The sequence below is a fragment of the Microcaecilia unicolor genome, chromosome 4 (genome assembly GCF_901765095.1).
Source record: "Microcaecilia unicolor chromosome 4, aMicUni1.1, whole genome shotgun sequence".
In the NCBI taxonomy this organism is placed as follows: Eukaryota; Metazoa; Chordata; class Amphibia; order Gymnophiona; family Siphonopidae; genus Microcaecilia; species Microcaecilia unicolor.
Window position 1 is genome coordinate 212,260,059 of NC_044034.1, and position 21,536 is coordinate 212,281,594.

General features: G+C 44.4%; 1 protein-coding gene across 2 annotated transcripts in view; it reads right to left on the reverse strand.

Annotated features, from left to right (window-relative positions):
* ANO9 (anoctamin 9) overlaps positions 1–21,536 on the reverse strand; it is a 215,514-nt gene that overhangs the window by 44,873 nt on the left and 149,105 nt on the right. For both annotated transcript variants that reach the window (XM_030201205.1, XM_030201206.1), the window contains exons 15-18: positions 11,485–11,596; positions 10,609–10,666; positions 10,391–10,488; positions 4,750–4,913 (exon numbers count right to left, since the gene is read on the reverse strand). In XM_030201205.1, the coding sequence (XP_030057065.1) occupies positions 4,750–4,913; positions 10,391–10,488; positions 10,609–10,666; positions 11,485–11,596 (432 nt within the window). The remainder of the gene's footprint in view (positions 1–4,749; positions 4,914–10,390; positions 10,489–10,608; positions 10,667–11,484; positions 11,597–21,536) is intronic.

The following is a 21,536-nucleotide window of genomic DNA, read 5'->3' on the forward strand; positions in this document are numbered from 1 at the left end:
GGAGGGCTAAAAGTTATAAGTACACTGAGTGGAGAAGGGGGGGCTGAGGGGGGCGGGGACCTCTGCATGTCGTGGTCTCACCTTTGATGAGAATATTCCCATCTAAAGGGATAGCAGTTCAATGGGTAGGAGAGGGGAGGGGGTTGGGGTAGGGATAGTGGGGGTGGGGGGAGGGGAGGTAGGGGAATGGGAAGATGGGTGGGGGGTTAATGGTAAATTTACTGGTCAGTTATGGATGAATAAGGCAAATGTGTGGTATGAGGTCATAAGTACTAAAGTCCCGGGAGGCGGGCTGGGCTCCCAGGTCTGGAAGTATCTGGGAAATTTGAAAGAGCACAGCTACTGGGATCACGGCTAGTTGTAACTTGATTTCTTGGAATGTGGGTGGAATCACTTCTCCCATCAAGCGACACAAGATATTAACACATTTAAGGCGGCTGCAAGCTGACATAGCGTGCTTGCAGGAAACGCGGTTGTCTGATGAAGAGCATAACAAATTAAAGCGGGCAAGGGTTGGTCAAGTCCATTTTGCATCATCAGGGGCTTGATGGGGAGGTGTGGCAATTTTGTTGCATAAAAGATTAGCGCAGAAATCAGAGGTTATCTTCAGAGACACGAATGGAAGGTTTCTATTAGTCAAGCTGTGGCTCCAGGGGAGAGAAATATATTTGCTAAATGTATTTGCCCCAACACCCTTTGAAAAACAATTCTTCCCGAACTTATTGAAAACACTGCTACCATTTCAGCAGGATAATATTGTAATGGTGGGAGACATGAACACCCTTAAGGATCCGAGGCTGGACTATACCGGGGCAAGAAGTGGCAGGTCCCTGGGAGGGCATGAAAAAGGGGCTCTAGAGGCACTGACAGACACCATGGGCCTAGTTGATGTGTGGAGGTTGTTGCAAATGGGGGAGAGAGACTATACCCATAGATCAAGAGTGCATGAGACTTGGGCACGGTTGGATTATATCCTGATGTCAGCATCTTTATTCTCGTCGGTGACAGATGCGCAATTGGAGCAAGCAGTGGTGTCAGATCATGCTCCGGTATGGGTGAGGCTGGAGGCTGCAAGTGGGTTTCAAACAACACAGAGATGAAGGTTCCCCAACTACCTAGTTAAAGATCCAGATTTTCAAGAGTTTGTACGGAATAAATGGGAGACATATGTGGGTAACAATGTTCAACATAGAGTCGACCCCAAATTGTTCTGGTGCACGGCGAAGGTGGTATTGAGGGGAGAACTCATTTTGTATGTGGCCGCTAGATGAAAAAAGGTAGCCTCCAGTATTTTGAATCTGCAGCACAGCCTTAGCAGGGCAAGGCAATTCCCCACTAGGGTTAATAGGGAGCAGTATTCATCCCTGCAGATAACACTAAACACTTTGTTGCAAGAGCAGACTCAACGATGGATGATATGCCAAAAGTATCGACGTAATCGGTTTGGCAACCGCACAGGGGGCATGCTGGCGAGACTGGTGTCCTCAAGGGAGAGCACTCGAGCAATTACAGTGCTGCGGGATAAACAAGGGAAGATAACTAATAAACCAGAGGAAGTGAAGCAAATCTTATATGATCACTTCCAAAAAATGTATAGCGCAAGGAACGCCCCATGAGAGGTAGATATTGGGAATTTTTTGGCCAAAGCGGCCATGCTCAGGTTGCCGGAATCAGCTATAGAGGCAATCGAGATACCTTTACAAATCACAGAATTACAGCAAACCATTAAAAGACTGAAAGCCAATTCGGCGCTGGGTATCGACGGGTACTCGGGTGAATTTTACAAGCTCAAGCAGCCTAATCTGATAGGGGATTTATTTGAATATTATAACATGGTTGTCCAGGAGGGCAGGCTACCAACACATGCAAACACTGCACTGATAGCGCTGTTGCCTAAACCGGGTAAGCCTGTGGATGAACCGGAGTCCTACAGGCCTATCTCCCTTATTAATGTAGATATTAAGATTTTGGCAAAAACGCTGGCTAACAGATTGTCACCATACATGGCAGAATTGATAGACACTTCACAGGTGGGATTTATGCCTAATCGTCATTCTGTATGGCATGTTCGGAGGATTTTACTTTCCATGGCACATAGTAACTGGCAGGGGGAGAAGGCAATGTTGGTTAGCCTAGATGCGGCCAAAGCCTTTGATCAGGTGATCTGGAGTTATCTGTTTAAAGGTCCTGGACTGGGTGGGTCTACCAGAGTGGGTGCTGGCGGCTATACAGACATTATATTCGGGCATGTTTGCCCAACTATTGGTTAATGGGGGACGGTCAAAGAATCTAGCAATACAGAGAGGAACCCGGCAGGGATGCCTTCTATCCCCATTTCTTTTTGATCTCTCCTTAGAACCATTGATTAGGTTGCTGAACAAAACCAGAGAAGTTGCAGGAATCACGGTGGGGATGGAAACAAAGGTAGCGTTGGCTTATGCGGATGATATAATGCTCCTGTTGGCTGATCCTCAGAATTCTTTAGAGAAGGCTTTAGAAATAATAGCAGAATATGGGGAAATATCTGGGTTTTCATTAAATTTACAGAAATCATGCATGTTAGCCTTAGATGATGAGTTAATTCAGCAGTGGAAAGGTAAATTTCCTCTCCGATGGGCTGAGGGGACTCTGCAATATCTAGGGGTACAGATCACTAGAGACATAACGCAGCTATATACAGCCAATGTAGGTCCCCTGATAGAGATGACCAGAAGGAAGCTTATGATATGGCAGGATCTGCCCCTCTCATTGTGGGGTTGGATTGCGCTGATCAATATGATCTTAATTCCAAAGTAGCTATATGTCTTTCAACAATTACCGTTGTATTTATTAAGGAATAATAAGAGGATAGTGGACAAGCTGATACAGACATTTCTATGGAAAGAGAAAAGACCCAGATTAACGATGGAAACTCTGATAACCCCAAAAGACAGTGGGGGAATGGGACTTTTAAGTATACGAAATCTCACGCTCCATGCGACATATTAACGATTGGTATAGGGGAACCTCAGAATTCTCATTAACAAAGCTAGAGACATCCTTATTTCCAGATTTTCACTTTAGTCAGTTATTGCACTCCGGAGGACGACTACCGGGGGGAGCCTTCCAGCGTCATCCATTATTAAAGTCAATGAGAGCAGCCTGGAGATGGATATGCAAAAGACATAATTTTTCGGTCAGGGTCACACCACTGCTTTCTCTTTGGCAGAATCTGGCCTTCCCACCGGGGTGGGGGAGTAGTATATTTGGGCTATGGGCAAAAAAAGGGTATTATATATATAGCCCAGACTATTAATGAAGAGGGCCATATTAAATCATTCAGTGACTTACAAAAACAATACGGGATCTCCCCTGGTCATTACTTTGCCTATTATCAATTACAACACTACATCTCCTCCTTATTGTGGACGGATCTGACAGAAGATGTAATTGATGTCCTGACAGAAAGTTATTCATTAGGGTCACAACAATCAGTCCCACTGAGATTCCATCATCAACAATTGAAGGATACAATGCCTGAAATAAACTAAGAATGCTTGAGCAAGAATTGGGGGGCCGACTTAGGTTGTGTAATCACAACTGACTTATGTCGCTCATATATCAAGGGGATATACTCGCTAAGGTTATCTGTGTACCAACGAGAAAAGATGTATCGCTTTATAATGAGACTACATATCTCACCGAAACGGGCAATGTTGGCAAATATAGGTGGGTCAGGGGCATGTCTGAAATGTGGGACTAGTATGGCCTCTTTGGGGCATATGTTTTGGTCCTGCCCCTTGATAGGTAAATTTTGGCAGAGATTATTAAAAATGGTGCAGAATATGTGGCATTAATAGCATTTTAAGGGTCTGGCTCTTCCCGTCGGGCCCCTCATTGCAGATATGGAGAACTCAAATGATACAACAAATGAGAGTGGATAGATGTGGGGTTAAAAAATGGGATAGCGATCCTGGTGCTCAATTCACGGCCAGATGGGAACCACTGTGGTTAACTCTACCACATAAGGGAAGACGTTATATATTAAATTACTGATCCATGAGTACTGCCACTCACAATGTGATGCCAGGGATATGGGTGGGGAGGGGTTGGGGGGGAATTATATATATAAAAATTTGTACAGTTCTCGCTGACAAGACAAATGTTTTGCTGTTATATATATGCAGGTATAGTCGTGTATCTGTGTGGACTATTGGAAGCTGTTGTATTGTGTGAAGTGTTGGAAATGAAGTGTCCTCTGTTCAATATGGGAATAGAGAATTAAAAGGGACACGATATATGTAGTAGATGGCTATGTTGCCTCATGTGCACTTGAATTATTTTCTGTTGTGGTTTTTGTCTTCAACCTGGAATGTTAATAAACAGATTTAAATATAAGTTTGAATATTGGGAGGAAGTGCTCATGAGCCATCAGTCTTGGAACACTTTGAAGACATTCCCAGCTAACATGAACTGCTAGATTCAGGGGTACAGTGACTAACATGAGCAGTGGCAATAGAATACCTTCAAGTTCCAGCCCCCACCCCAATCCCTCCCAAGCTCTCAATCTGCTGGACAAAATATTGACAGGATCATGGACCCAGTGGCCCACCTCATTCCAGTGCCTATGACGTTGGAGCAAAGAAGGAGAGAGAAGGAAAGATGAAGCAGCTTAAGAGAGAGAGAGAGAGAGAGAAAACACATAAAACTCTGATGCAAACTCTCCTTCTTTATGTGTCTGTGGGAGTCCCAGGCTCAGATCTCACTCACCCATTTCCAGAAATTCATCAAAGAGGCTGAAGACGTTCACCTCACTCAGGCGGTAATTACGTTTCCAGTCTTCTTTGTATTTATCCAGAAGTGCTTCTTCTGTGTGAACTCTATCCTTCTTCTTCGGTCTGTCACGGAAAGTCCGGTACTTATATTTGAAATATCTTCACAAAGAGAGAGAGAGAGAGACCTGAATGAATTAGTACACAAACCTTTCTGCCTACACCTGGATAGGCTCTTGTCCATTACCACACCATTTGGAACAATGGCAACTAGAAACACCTAAGGAGAGGTGGAGGCTAGGACCAGAACAGATGAAAGTGCTGTGGACCAAGTTTTTAGGAATTTACTAGAGAAATCTGGAGGCCCAATTCTGTAGTAGCAGGAGGAGCTGTAAATCCAAATTTACAGAACTTATCAGAAAAATATTATGAAATGTATTAACTGATATCTGCTCATATATTCTTTAAATTACCAAGTGCAGATTCAGAGAGTTACTATAATCACTTTCCTTAAGTCAAGAACTAATTTGTAACTCATAATATAATTAGCTTCAAGCATCAGGCAACAGAAAACAAACAAAAACAACATTATAATGGAAAACTGTAATGCAATAAAAGACATCCAATTCAATGTATTTAACTCTAGTATTTCATTCCATAAGCAGCAGAAAAGTGGGTAATGACGCAAGTAAACATCCAAAATTACTTTTCATTTATTTATCTACCAGCAGTTATAGTCCCAGCTAATTCATCATATCATGGATCTCAGTGGATCACAACCTCTCATACATAAAAAATATCACAAACACCACAAAATAAAGACAAATCGATCTTAAATAGCCTGACTCATTTAAATAACACATTGAAACAGAGAAAATGACAGTAGATAAGGACCATATGACCTATTCAAACTATATTGTAATCACCAGGCCTTTGAGAACTTGACTATTGTACTGCACTATACTATGGTTTTCCACCATCGTCATTTAAGGCTCTACATTTTGGAGCTCAATTCCCAATAGGTTGTAGTGTCCAGAAGCAAATTTTTCTTCTCTTTATTTGTTTTTTTACACCTCCTAAGAATTACTGTGCATGTAAGATACAAGATGTATATTTTGATTTTGTGAACTCTATATGATGAAGGACCTGGCTACTTGGGCATGGTTCTTGTCCCAGAATTGCAAATGAGAGCTTTAAGACCATTAGGAAAGAATTTGTGTTAGCCCCCCTCCTGCCCCACCAGGTAAGAACTGCTAGGCTAGTGGCAACCTATAATACTTCTAGCTTCTAAAATTCCATCCCCAAGGTTCAGACTTCTGAAAGCTGCAGTCTGAAGCCCCTCATTACTTCTCTACCCTAATTTCCCCTTACATTCCCGCCCGAAACCTCCGCTCACAGGACAAATTCCTCCTCTCAGTACCCTTCTCCACCACCGCCAACTCCAGGCTCCGCCCATTCTGACTCGCTTCACCCTATGCTTGGAATAAACTTCCTGAGCCCTTAAGCCAAGCCCCCTCCCTACCCATCTTCAAATCCTTGCTCAAAGCCCACCTCTTCAATGTCGCTTTCGATATCTAACCTTTATACCTTTCAGGAAATCTGGACTGCACCAATTTGACTGCCCCTACTTGACTGACTGTACATTTGTCCTTTAGATGGTAAGCTCTTTGAGCAGGGACTGTCCTTCTATGTTAAATTGTATAGCGCTGCGTAACCCTAGTAGCGCTTTAGAAATGTTAAATAGTAGTAGTAGTAGTGATTACCTGGAGTTTAGGAAAAAGCTGAAAATTCTAGTGTTTCAACAAGACTCTGATCAGTGATCTTGTGCTGGATTTAGATTATATTGAGATAGGTTGAATAAGTCATGTAAAATAGGGAGGCCATTCCACTCATCCACCACACTTTCTGTAAAGAACTATTTAATTAGACTCGGTAGTAATCTAGGGATACATTTCTTTACAAAAAGGGTGGTGGATGTTTGGAATGGCCTCCCAGTTCAGGTGGTGGAGATGAGAACTGTATCTTAAATCAAGAAGAGGGGGAATCTAGTAGAGGGAGCAAGCACAGGAAGAGGAAGGGATTGTAGAGTTTAGCATTTGGTATGGATAGGCTGACTTGATGGGTCTTCGCCTCTTTAATCCTACTTCCTTCGAGCCTCTCCAATACACGAACGGTATTTCCTGCTGATAAATAGCCTTAGCATCAGTTTCCATATTTTTCTGCCAAAATCTTTCTGCTCTCCAAACCAATGTGTTTTCCTCAGGAAGCCATGGTATAAACCAAATAACATGAAACTGAGGACGCGTTTCTATCTCTCTTTGGTTTAACAGGGGCAACTTCATGCAGGGCTGAAATGATGACGCTATTCCAATTAGGTCCCCAATATCAAAAAGCACTTCAGCAAATGAAAAATAGCACCTGAGTTAATTGTTAAAAACAGGATTACTTGACTTTCGCTTGACAATGAACTTCGTTAATTGAAATGTCATCAAATTCTGGTTCTGGCCATTTAATTGCCTCAATCTGTAACCCAGTCAACGAAGAACTACCAGAATGAAAATCAATAAACAGAAGGTTGAATATGTTATTTATTTGTTGCATTTGTATCCCACATTTTCCCACCTATTTGCAGGCTCAATGTGGCTTACATTATTCGGTAATGGTGATCGCCAATTCCTGAATGAGAAATACAAAGTGGTATTGCGTTAAAGTTCATAAGTGACAGAGTAGATTAAGCAATCAAGTATTGAGAATTCATTATTGGAATGAGAAATAAAGTGGTATTGTGTTAAAGTTCATTAGTGACAAATTAGATGAAGCAGTCAGGTATAGAGAGTTCGGTTAAGTCCAGTTCTGGTATAAGTTTCGTTGTTTGGTATTTAGGATGGATCGTTGTGGTATGCCTTATTGAACAGGTTGGTTTTTAGTGATTTTCAGAAATTTGTTAGGTCGTGCATTGTTTTTATGGCGTGTGGTAGTGCATTCCATAGTTGCGTACGTATTTAGGAAAAGCTGGATGCATATGTTGATTTATATTTTAGTCCTTTGCAGCTGGGGTAATGAAGATTTAGGAATGTGCATGCTGAACGTTTTGTATTCCTGGTTGGTAAGTCTATGAGGTCTGACATGCAGACCGGGGCCTCGCCGTGGATGATTTTATGAACCAGAGTGCAAATTTTGAATGCAATACGTTCTTTAAGTGGTAGCCAGTGTAGTTTTTCTCTTAGGGGTTTGGCGCTTTCGTATTTCCAAATATGAGTCTTGTTGCTATGTTTTGGGCAGTTTGGAGTTTCTTGATGATTTGTTCTTTGCATCCGGCATAGATTGTATTGCAGTAATCTAGGTGGCTTAGCACCATTGATTGTACCAGGCTGCGGAATATGTGTGGGCTCTCATGTCTTACCTCAATGAAGGAATAACTATGTGCTGTCTTCTTTCCTGCTTTCAAACTGATGTTTGCTGATTTGTCTGGCAGGCATCCAGAAGGATTGCCTTTTTATTCCCTTTTGGCCTGTTCTGGATATGCTCATAAACCACCTCTGGAAGCAGATGGAGGCAGTGGCTGTCCCTTTTCAAGCCATAATATACAGATTGAATAGATATACTAGTGTTTCAACTCATCTTAACAAACTGCACTGGCTTCCCGTAGCAGAAAGACTCAGGTTCAAAGCGGCATGTTTAGTTTTTCAAATCTTACAGGGCTTCACCTCTGAACTGCTAAGTCTGCTTTGCTACATCTGCTCCAGTCTAATACACTGAAACAACAACTAATGCTAACATCACCACTTCAAAAGACAATTTGAAATCAGAAGATTTTCAGCTCTGTACTTGGAGTCAAAATATGGAACTCTCTACCTATTCCCATCAGAACAGAAAACAGCTACCTCAACTTCAAGAAGAGGCTAAAAACCTTTCTCTTTCCAAACACTGCTTCATAATAATCCATCACGACTTCTACTATCATCCATTATCTTTTCCTGTAATGTTTTTAGTCTCATGCATTACACCAATGGTCTCTAATGTTTCTCATACCTCATGCTAACGATGTCTGCTTTTGTCTCACCTAGAATGTAAACCACACTGAACCCTGGAAAGGGGATATTAGCAGTATACAAGAATTGAATTGAATAAGAAGCATGTTGCCCTGGTCTCCACCCTCCTCCTGAGACTGGGCAAAAATAATCTTCAAAAAAGTGTTTCTTCCTTTGTAATAAATATTGCTTTGTCTGATTTTCGGTATCCTTTGTTTTGTTTTATAGGTTTAGTGATGTGTGTGTCTGAATGATGGGTAAGAGTACAAAAGCCTGAGTGTATGCGTACAGGATAGTGTATTCTTGCAAGAGTGATTGTGAAAAAGTTAACTGATCTTTTAACCACTGTCTTGCATTATATTACCATGTTGCTATGTCTAGTGTAGGTGCAAGAGAACAAAAGTGAATAGTGAATAGTGGTGCTTCTGTGGTAGGTAAAGACTGTCAACTTTGCTTTTCACTAGACAAGTGCCAACAGTGCACCTCTCAGGGCACTGTTTCTAAAAAAGCAGGGAGACAGATTCAAGTAGGATTTTTTTTTCAACATTTTGGGCCCAATATTCAGCCAACGGTGATCAGCGTTTTGCTGATTGCTGCTGGCATTAAACCCAGAAATTCGATGTCAAGCCATGTCTGGGTACCAGAATTGAATTAATGAGTTTCCCAAGTTGGCTAATATTTAGTCGGTTAAGTGCAATATTCAGCACTTAACTTGCTATGTAGGACTGATTTTTATGCAGTCCTATTTATGTGGTTACCCTGGTTAAGTATCCAGGAGACAATGAAACGACCTAGACTACATCTCCCACCTCATTTTCCCCTGCTTATCCTCTGTTCTATCCCCTTTCGCCTCTTCGACCCCTCCCCCAATGCTCACCTACCCTTACTCACACCTCTCCTATTCCCTTCACTCTTGCCCACTCCCCTCCGCCTCATCTACCCTCCAATTGCTCACTTACCCTTGCTCATACTTCTCCTACTCCCCTCATCCCTGCATTCCTACATTCCTATTTCTTTTATTACTCCGATAATACTCAACTTATTTCTCTCCACCAATACTTTGTAATCCCAATTACTATGTAAGCCGCATTGAACCTGCTTTGAGTGGGAAAGCGCGGGGTACAAATGAAATAAATAAATAAATATTGGCACTTAATCAGCCACATGCTGGTTATTTTTATTAGCACTGACCAGTTAAGTGCTGCTGAAAATTAGCAGTTAGTCCCAAAGTGGTGATTTAACCAGCCAGGAGCCGTTTGTAGCTGGTTATATAACTTTGAATATCAAACCACTGGAGTATGACAATTCAGGATGGAAGCCACAGTGAGACAAATGCAAGCTGTTTACATGAGCGAGTGAATTGCTAATTGTGAACAGGAATAAAGCATGACACTGGAAGTACAAGTGAAATCTACAGATAATTGACCCAGGTCATTTTTTCTCATATTGCAAAATAAAAAATACAGTCAAATAAAAATAAAAAGATATTCAGGCTGGTTCAGGGATACTCTGCTCTGCCCTATGGAACTTTATTTTTATGCTTAATATTTTTCATACCAGAAAATACTGCAAACTGAAGGGAAGGGATTGCAGGTTTATTGGACTTACGGAGTAAGGAATTCCACACAGTTACTCAAGGTCTGTTTCAGCACCATAATGACAGCCATCTGGATGAAGAGATCTGTGATGCAGCCACTCGGGTGGCACTGGAAAGAAGGAGGAGTAAATGTTATGGAAGGTCTCTCTTTTCAGGGCCAGTTGTCCATTGTGAAGCCTCGCTAGAGTTCCAAAAAACTCTTTGATGGTAGCTCCCTGTATGGACTCACCTCCTCCAGTCTCCACTGACCCGCTATCCTCACATAGTTACCAGGACGCCCATTGATCCTGAGAAAGAAAGGAGCAGCATTGAAATTTGTAGGCAACAAGGGCTCCATATCTCTATATGTCACACAGCAGGAGCAGACTGACAATTGAGGTAGGGCCCAGAGCAGTAGGAGCCCCAACCTCCCCTAGCCTCCATTTAGTTTAGTCACTTTTGATAGATGGTTAAGGGGCCCGTGACCCTTCTTGCCCAGGGGCCCAGATCACTGTCCCTCCGCCCCTGTCACACAGACAGTATGGAGAAAGCAACACAAGAAAGACAACAAAAGGAGACGAGAAAGATGCAAGAAGACAGTGCAGGCATTAGAGAGGTACAGCCAGGTTGCTAAAGTCTACATACAGATAAAAGAAAAACATACAGAAATATGTATTAAACAAAAGAGATGCAAAATTCTTTTCAGATTGCAATGTCTTTTAGTGAACAAACACTGGAATTATCTAAAGATACTACCGATGCATTTTCAAGTCTACCTCTAGAGGAAAGACATCTTATAGGGCCTCTTTTAAAAAGGCACACTAGTATTTTTACCATGTGCTAAAAATAAGCATGCGCTAAACACTAGAGACACCCATATATTCCTATGGGTGTCTCTAGCACTTAGCGCATGCTAAAAATGCTAGCGCGCCTTTGTAAAAGACCCCCCATAGTCTCTAAAGCTCACATTCAGCATCCTTGGGTCATTTTTTGTTAACCCAATTAAAAGTGTTAAGGGCCTGCAGAGAATCCATGCGGCTGCTAGAACTTTGTGTTAAAGAAGTAAGAAACACAATATGAGCAATCCAGTCACTAAGCAAGAAAAGAACAGAAATCCACTACTTACCTGCCCAAGAAAAAAGCCACATAAATTAGAGATGAGAAGTGGGTGAAAAACTGGAAGGTGAAGACTTTTACAGTGAAGTTGTTCTCACGCTCTGTGAAAGTTCTCGGCTTTTCTGTAGAGGAGAAGACAGAAAAGGTTTCATGGAGTATAAGACCAGGAAATCTAGTAAAGAAAGTGAAATCCAAATGTAAGGATGACACCAGTGTGGTTTTGAGAGCTGAACTATCATTTTTGGATAATTCCGATGCTAAGCTATAAAAGGTACCAGAGACTGCAAAGAATCCAGTTTTCTGCAAGACAAATACAGCAACTGGTCCTTTATGCTACAAATATTGAGAGAGAGGAATGATCATAAAAAGACAGAGATGAATATTCAAAAGATTTGTCCAGATAGCCTTGGGAATTACATGGACAAATCTTGGCTTTTCAAAATTTAAGCCTCTGCCCCTCGCCCATCTGATTGGAAAATGTTTTGTCTGGTCAAAAAGAAATGGTCAGACAAAACGTCTCCAATTATTTTATTTATGTAGGATTTAACTCCCACCTTTTCAGTAGTAGCTAAAATCTTAGGGGTCCTTTTACTACAGTGTGCCAAAAAGTGGCCTGAGCTGGTGTGGTGGGCGCACGTAGGCGCTTACATAGCTTAGGATAGGGCCCCTTAGGATGTTATGAGAAGGGTCAGATTTCCTTCCTGAGGGTCCATAGACAATGTGGTGGGAGGAAGGGGGAAGGAAAGAGGTGCTCTCCTCTCCCCTCTTCTCCCATTCTTGCCCTGTTACGGTATTCTCTCTTACCTTTCTCTCAGATCTGTCTTGGAGCAGCAACAGTAAAGGGGTAAGGGGTAAAGTGTAATGGATTTGATATACCGCCTTTCTCCTGTAGGTACAACCAAAGCGGTTTACATATGCAGTTACTTTTTCTGTCCCTAGTGGGCTCACACTCTATGGTTGTACCTGGGGCAATGGAGGGTTAAGTGACGTCCAGGGTCACAAGAGCTGCAGTGGGAATCAAACTAAGTTCCCCAGGTTCTCAGCCCACTGCACTAACCATTAGGCTACTCATCTACTTCAAAGGTTCAGCACAAGGCATGCAATCTCTTATGCTCTGGACTGACTCTAAGATGCTCCACCCCCTCCTCTTTCCTATGTAATTTTCTGAAGTTATTTGAAGCCTCCTTAATCCTATTTGCAATATAAATCTATCAAAACAGTGCAATACATGAACTGTATTTCCTAAGCAACTGCTGATAAGTAATCTTAGCATAAGTTTCCATGTTAGACATGTGGAGGGGCATTTTCGAAAGGATGCCCAAGCCAGAATTGGGAAGTCCTGCTCATAACATTAAAAAAAAGCCCATCTCAAAGACATTTTCAAACAGGAAAAACATTGGTGTTTCCCGTTCAAAAATACGTGAGCACATCCAAAATGAACAGACATTTTCCAAAATAAAATGCCCAAATTATGGACACACGAGGATTTTTTTTCTTACATTTGTACCCCGCGCTTTCTCACTCATAGCAGGTTCAATGCGGCTTACATATTATCAGTGGCATTCCTAGAGGGGCTGACACCCGGGGCGGATCGCTGATGCGCCCCACCCCCGGGTGCAGTCCCCCCCCCCCGTTGCAGCCCCCCCCCTGGCGAAAGGACACCCCCCACCCCGGTGAAAGAACCCACCCCCGGGTGCACACCGCTGGGGAGGTGCCGCGCGCCGGTCAGCTTCGTTCGTTTTCATGCTCCCTCTGCCCCGGACCGCCCCCCCTTCATATGCCACTGCATATTATATACAGGTACTTATTTGTACCTGGGGCAATGGAGGGTTAAGTGACTTGCCCAGAGTCACAAGGAGCTGCCTGTGCCTGCATTTGTTCAAAATGATCACACAGATATCCCTGCAGGGCAGAGAGGCAGCTTAGTGGTCACTGCAGTGGACTTTAATCCGGGGCACCCAGGTTCATATTCCACACTATTCTGTTATTTTAAATGATGAGCCCTCCAGAGACAGGGAAATATCTACTGCAATATTTGTTATCCACCTTGAACCTACTCATTAAATGAGCATGCACAGGAATTGAAAACAGAACAGGGTGCTAGGCAATGTGAGACCAGTGCGGGAAAAATGCTTTAGCTGGCGGGGGTTTGGGACCCCCGCCAGCCAAGGTACCTTTGCAGCAGCAGTGGGGAGGGCGGAAGCGGCAACAAGAGGCAAAAATGCATGGGTGTAGACTGGGGGAAAAGGGGGGGCATTGCCCCCCCAAACGACGACTGGAACAGCGACGTTTACCCGAAGTCACAGCGACGAACAGGCAGGCAGCGCTGCAGTAGTAAAAGCAACAAGGAGGCAGGTTCTACTCTGTCCTTCACTTCCCTGCCCTCTGCGTCCCGCCTTCCTCTGATGTCATTTCCTTTCGGGCGGGCGGGACGCTGAGAGGGCAGGGAAGTGAAGGACGGAGTCGAACCTGCCTCTTTGTTGCTTTTACTACCGCAGCACTGCCCGCCCGTTCGTCGCTGTGACCGGGAGTGGAATGGAAGTGAGCCAGCCTATCTCATCCACTGTAAGGAAGACATTTGAAATCAGTTTCCACTCCCCCGCGCAGCCGTCGCCGTTCACTTATTTTCCTATGCTTGATTTCAGCCCATTTCTTTTTTAGCAGTTGCACATTCTGCATCGCTATTAGATGTAAACTAAATATTAGCATGCACTTTTGTGACTCAGCCCCTGGGTATTGCTGACAATTGCAGTACTGTTTGGATCTGAAGCTTTTCAAAGATCATCTTCTTGTCTGGGGGGGTCACAAAACCTGCAGAGAGTGTACTTTCTTTGTAAATCCAGCAGGGTAAAGGAAGTGCCAGATTTATACAAGGTGCATTCCAGACTTGAAACTATGACCTTGCAGCTGGGTTCTGAATGTAAGCACTTTGTAATGTCTAATAGAATCCGACAACCTCTCAGGCATGCCTAGGGAGTGGGTTGGCTGTGTTGTAACGGGACAGCCTAATCAGAATGAATGGATCCTGATTACATCTCTGGGAGCTTCAGTTACTTGGACCTCTACTGAGCTTCTAATTTTTCTTAGGCATCGGGAACTGCTGAACTTATGGTATGGGAAAGGGGGTGGGGAAATACTACTGGAGAGGAAGAGGGAGTGCTGGGTAAGGAGGAAAGAAGGAAGGAAGGGAGAAAGAGCTGGCTTGATATCTCATACATATTCATTATGGTTATTCCCCAAAAAAGCCAGCTCTTTTTCCCTTCCTTCCTCCATATTAGCGTATTCATTTGAATATATATATATATATATATACACAAATGAATATGCTAATATGGTCCGCCCCATCCTTTGCCCCCCCCCAAATGAAACAGTCAAACTACGCCCATGCAGAAACGGTGGCAGGAAGGCAGTGGGGAGGTGGAAGTGGCGGCGGAAGGGCATTACAAAATGTGCCCCCCACCTTGGGTTCTGGCCCCCCTCCCATTGTCTGGCTATGCCTTCCATAAGGAGTTATATTTATGTCTGCTGTTTGGCACAGCCACGTTTTCCAGATTAATTTAGGCACATATGCACCTAATTTCAAAAGTATGCACAAATATGCTAACCTGTTCCCAACCCTGCCCCTGAGAATTCCTTTGCTAAGTCTGGGTAAATATCCATGTACCCCTGGATTCTGTATAGGTCATCCACCTGAGTAGGAGAGAGGAGGTGATAACAACCCTGGATAAGACTCTGGTGAGATCTCATCTAGAATATTGTGTACAATTCAGAAGTCTACACCTTCAAAAAGATATAAACAGGATGGAGTTGGTCCAAAGGGTGGCTACTAAAATGGTTAATGGTCTTCAACATAGGGGAGATATGATAGAGACATTTAAATACCTATACGGCATAAATGAACAGGAGAAAAGTCTCTTTCAATTGAAAGGAAGCTCTAGAAAGAGGAGGCGTAAGATGAAGGTGAAAAGGGATAAACTCAGAAGTAACTTGAGGAAATACTTCTACATGGAAAGGGTGGTGAATTCGTGGAATGGCTTCCCAGTGGAAGTGGTGGAGGTGAAAACAGTACCTGAATTCAAGACAGTTTGGGACAAGTACATAGGATCTCTAAGGGAGTGACAGGAAAGTAGATGGCATGGACGGACAGAATGGATTGGCCTAAATTTAAGCGTGTACATTCTTTATTATTCTTTATTCACTTTTGCTACACCGCTGTAATTGAAAACAGAACCAAGAGGTTTACAGACTAAAAAATAGCAAGAAAAGAACTCCATAATGTAGATAGAAAAGTATACCAATTAAACACAGATTAAGGAAAGAAAGAAAAGAGAGAGAAAGGGGAAAGGGAATGGAACTTCATATACTGCCTTTCTGTGATTTTTGCAACTACCTTCAAAGCGGTTTACATAGTATATACAGGTACTTATTTGTACCAGGGGCAATGGAGGGTTAAGTGACTTGCCTAGAGTCATAAGGAGCTGCAGTGGGAATTGAACCCAGTTCCCAAGAATCAAAGTCCGCTGCACTAACCACTAGGCTACTTCTCCACTCAGAGAAGGGAGGGAGGGAGGGACAGAGGAGAGGAAATAGAAAAAATATAGACCCCCCATGACTGGCACTGTCACTATTGTCTGTCAAAGGTTCGCTTAAACAGCCAGGTCTTAATGGCTACTTTCAATTTAGATAAGGATAATTCTGCTCTTATTTCTAACAGGAGACTGTTCCAGGAGGCCAGAGTGAGGAAATAGAAGGCACTATGCCTAGAGCTCTAATGCTGAGCTAATCTTGGACCGGGCAAAACCATTTGATCATCATTCAGGGAACGTAACACACGGGAAGGGGAGAAGGAGAGATACGGAGGCAGCCCAACACAAAAGGCCTGAAATGCTAACAAAAGAATCTTGTATTGTACCCGATAAGCAACCAAAAGCCAGTTGTGATCCTTGAGAAGATGGGACACACTGAGGGGCATTTTCGAAAGAAACATCTAAGTCCGAATTTGGACGTTTTACAAAGACGTCCAAATTCCGAAGCGGGGAGAAGGTAATTTTCGAAAAAGATGGACGTCCATCTTTTGTGTTCAAAAATATCATGGACGTCTTTGGATTTGGATGTTTTGCGATTTGGACATCTTTGATTTTTGGCCATTTTCGGAAAAAAAAAGTCCATGTCTAAAACGTCCAAAGTCAAGCCATTTGGACGTGGGAGGAGCCAGCATTTTTAGTAGACTGGTCCCCCTGACATGCCAGGACAGCAATCAGGCACCCTAGGGGCCACTGAAGTGGACTTCATAAAATGCTCCCAGGTACACAGCTCCCTTACCTTGGGTGCTGAGCCCCCCAAAACCCACTAACCCCAACTGTACACCACTACCATAGCCCTTACAGGTGAAGGGGGCACCTATATGTGGGTACCGTGGGTTTCTGGTGGGTTTTGGAGGGCTCACAGTTTCCTCCATAAGTGTAACATGTAGTGGGGTATGGGCCTGGGTCCACCTTCTGAAGTGCACTAAACTACTCCAGGGACCTGCATGTTGCTGTCATGGACCTGAGTATGACATCTGAGGCTGGCAGAGAGGCTGCCAAGTAATGTTCTTCAACACACTTTTGGGGGATGGGAGGGGGTTACTGACCACTAGGGGAGTAAGGGGAGGTCATCCCTGATTCCCTTCAGTGGTCATCTGGTCATTTGGGCACCTTTTTGTGCCTTATTCATAGCAAAAACAGGTCTAGCTCAAAACGTCCAAGTTTTAGTGCTGGACGTTTTTGCTTTGTTCCATTATGGCTCAGACGTCCAATTCTTAGGAACGCCCAAGTCCCACCTTGAATACACCTCCGATACGCCCTCTTGAGATTTGGACATCCTTCCGACGGACTTCTGAGAAAGACGTCCAAAATGCGGTTTTGATTATACTGATTTGGACGTTTCTGTGAGATGGACATCCAAATGCCGATATGTGTCACTTTTTGGATGTCCATCTCTTTCAAAAATGAGCCTGACTATCAAGTTCCCAGCATGGCAGAGAACTCTGATAGCTGTGTTTTGTAGTGTCTGAAGTTTCTTGATGGAAGTCTGGGTGATTCCAGCAAAGATAATGTTACAGTAATCGATGTTGGATGAGAATAACGAGAGAATCAGACCATGGAAAGTATCATGCTCAAAAAATGTGCAAATTTACAAGTTTTATCATTACTCATTTTTGTGACTGGACTCTAAATGAAATTGCTGTTGTAGAAAGATTAATAATCTTTTGAAAATATACTACCTAGTGTATTGAATTAGCAAAGCTAACTAAAATTGGCACACTGTTTAAAAAAAAATTTTGCAAACTGGAACTGTCTGCGAGTGAAGAAACAAGATTTGACAATTAAGGAGATATGGGTTGAAAATGTAAGCTGGGAATCAATGAGAAACCCCTATGTTGTGGAAAGAACAGGTTTAACAGATGTACCTAAGAGCAGAAGATCAATGGTAGGACTATTTCTGTCCCTGGAAGGCTCACAATCTGAGTTTGTAATTGAAGCAATGGAAGATTAAGTGACTTGCCCAAGATTGCAAGAAGCTGTAGTAGAGTTTAAACAAGGCTCACTTGGTGCTTGGTTCACTGCTCTAACCATTAGGCTACTCTTACAAAAAGAGTAACCCATATGGTGCCTGACTTCCTGTACTATTCCAACAAGATTAGGAGATTTTTTTAGATTTCTCAATTTAGGTTGCTGGTGCAGTCTTTAGTTTTATCTAAACTTGATTACTGTTATCTTCAGTTGTTGGGTACTCCTAAATATCAATTGCATAGATTGATACAGTAGTGAGACTAATTTTCTCATTAAGAAAGCATGATCATATTACTCAGTTCTATTTACAATTGCACTGGTTGCCGACTGAAGCAAGAATGAGGGTTGGACCATACAGTGTGAGACACAGTGTCATAGGAGCCAACTTTTCAAAATAATTGGGGGTGCTGAATTTTTTTTTTTTTTAAAGATGGTGTGTGTCCCCCCCCCACCCCGTACCTTAAAATCCTGTCTGCTGCAGTCTTCACCTGGGCAGTAGCAGCACCACTCATAGGCTGCCTGCAACCTGCACCAGAACGTCTTCCCTGAACAGTCCTGCCCTTCAGTCTTCCTTGACTACAGCAGACAGGATTTTAAGGTAGGGGCAGGGGCTGTGGCTGGGAGGTTATGATACCGGCTGACTCTTCCAATTGGCTGCATCGGGCGCCTGGGCTGGCTCATGCCATCTGTCTCACTCTTGTGAGCTGCATGCACCACACTCTGGAGTCTCGTCAATCTGTGATTTTTTAAAAAAATTTATATTACCTTCAGGGTCGGGCCAAGCAGGGATACTTGGAGTGGAGGAGCAAGCAACACTTAGCAACAACATTGCCATGAATTTTGAAAGTGCCACACCCAGCAGACATTGTAGTATGATATTTCAAAAAAAATCCTCCGGAGTTCCTCTATGCACCAGAGGTTTGTGCTGGTAGTGTCATGTCATGGACATTAGGAGAGACACTGCCAGTACAAGCCACTGGTGCATAGAGGAGTTCTGGAGGATTTTTGTTGAAGCGTCATACTACAATGGCTACCGGGTGTGGCGAGTTCACCCGACAGCCCTGAGATAAGTGTTATTTAGTCATTAAGGTGTCCTTTTACAAATGGATTGTGATAGTGTAGGCACGGGTCTTGGGTGCGCGCCAATCCATTTTTCAGCGAGCCTGTGAAAAAGGGCGTTTTTTGCCGAAAATGGACGTGCGGCAAGGTAAAATTATGTATCATACCTGATAATTTTCTTTCCATTAATCATAGCTGATCAATCCATAGACTGGTGGGTTGTGTCCATCTACCAGCAGGTGGAGATAGAGAGCAATCCTTTTGCCTCCCTATATGTGGTCATGTGCTGCCGGAAACTCCTCAGTATGTCGATATCCAAGCTCCATCCGCAGGACTCAGCACTTAGAGAATTACACCCACAAAGGGACACTCTGCCCAGCTCACCACCGCCGAAACGGGGGAGGGGAATTAACCCAGCTCATCCCCACACAAGTGGGGGAGGGGAATCCGTCCAGCTCATCCCCGCGGAGCGGGGGAGGGACACCACACCCGCCGATGCGGGGGGATCTGGCTTATCCTGCAACCGCGGGAGGAGCTGACTGACCCTAACACCGCCGAAGCGGGAGGGGTACAAAGCTGCCCTACAGCCGCACGAAGCGGGAGGAAGCACCGGCAGAATTTATGTCTCAATCCAGCCCCGTAAAACGGAGGGGAGAGGAATGCAGCAGCTCACTGTAACACAAACTCGTCTCAACTCTTGAAGAATCCAATTGAAAAAACTTGAACACGAAGTCCTCCTGAACAGGAACTGAAGACTAAACTTGAATCTGAAATGCAACCAGAATATAAACAGTACAGATATCTGGGAGGGGCTATGGATTGATCAGCTATGATTAATGGAAAGAAAATTATCAGGTATGATACATAATTTTACCTTCCATATCATCATGCTGATCAATCCATAGACTGGTGGGATGTACCGAAGCAGTACTCACCCAGGGCGGGACATTGAAATCCCTGACCGCAACACTGAAGCTCCAAACCGGGCCTCCGCCCGAGCAGCCACAGTCAAGCGGTAATGCCTGGAGAAGGTATGGGCAGATGCCCAAGTTGCCGCCTTGCAAATCTCTTCCAAGGAGACGGACCCGGCCTCTGCCATCGAGGCCGCCTGAGCTCTAGTGGAGTGAGCCTTCAGCTGGATAGGCGGCACCTTCCCCGCGGCCACATAAGCCGCTGCAATGGCTTCCTTGACCCATCTTGCCACTGTAGGCTTAGCAGCCTGCAGACCCTTACGAGGACCTGCAAACAGGACAAACAGATGATCCGAATTCCGGAAATCATTGGTCACTTCCAAGTATCTGATGATGACTCGTCTCACATCCAGATATTTGAGAGCAGAGTATTCCTCTGGGTAGTCCTCCCTACGAAAGGAAGGGAGACAGAGCTGCTGATTCACATGGAAGTGAGAAACAATCTTGGGCAGGAAGGAAGGCACTGTGCGAATAGTCACTCCTGCCTCAGTGAACTGCAGAAAAGGCTCTCGACATGAGAGTGCCTGGAGCTCGGAAACTCTTCTGGCTGAAGTGATAGCCACCAAAAAGACTGCTTTCAACGTCAGGTCTTTCAGAGATGCCCTCGACAAGGGTTCAAAAGGCGGCTTCTGCAAGGCTCTTAGCACCAGGTTGAGATTCCACGCAGGCACCACTGAGTGCAGAGGAGGGCGCAGGTGATTAACTCCCTTGAGAAAACGTACCACATCTGGCTGCGAAGCCAGGGAAGCACCCTTCAGGCGGCCCCTGAAGCAAGCCAGAGCCGCTACCTGGACTTTAAGGGAACTGAGCGACAGGCCTTTCTCCAGACCTTCTTGCAGGAACGCCAGCACTGAAGAAATTGGAGCAGTGAAGGGAGAAAGTGAGCCTGCTTCACACCACGCTGCAAAGGTACGCCAAACCCTGGCGTAAGCAGTAGAAGTAGAGCGCTTCCTCGCTCTCAGCATAGTGGCGATGACCTTGTCTGAGAAGCCCTTCTTCCTCAGACGCTGCCGCTCAATAGCCAGGCCGTAAGACCAAAGGGGGAGGGATCCTCCATCACCACGGGACCCTGATGCAACAGGCCCTGCTCCACTGGCAGCCGCAGAGGGTCGTCCACTGAGAGCCTGATCAAGTCCGCATACCAGGGACGTCTGGGCCAGTCCGGACCCACCAGGATTATCCGGCCCGGATGCTTTGCCACCCGGTCTAGTACCCTGCCCAACATGGGCCAGGGCGGGAACACATAGAGAAGCTCTTGTGTCGGCCACTGTTGGAGAAGAGCATCTACTCCCAGAGATCGAGGGTCCCGTCCTCTGCTGAAAAAGCGCGGCACTTGGCAATTGGCCAATGACGCCATCAGATCTAGGCTCGGCTGGCCCCAGCGCTTCGTGATGTCCAAGAACGCCTGAGCCGATAACTGCCACTCTCCAGGATCCAAGGTATGGCGACTGAGAAAGTCCGCCTTGACATTCATGACT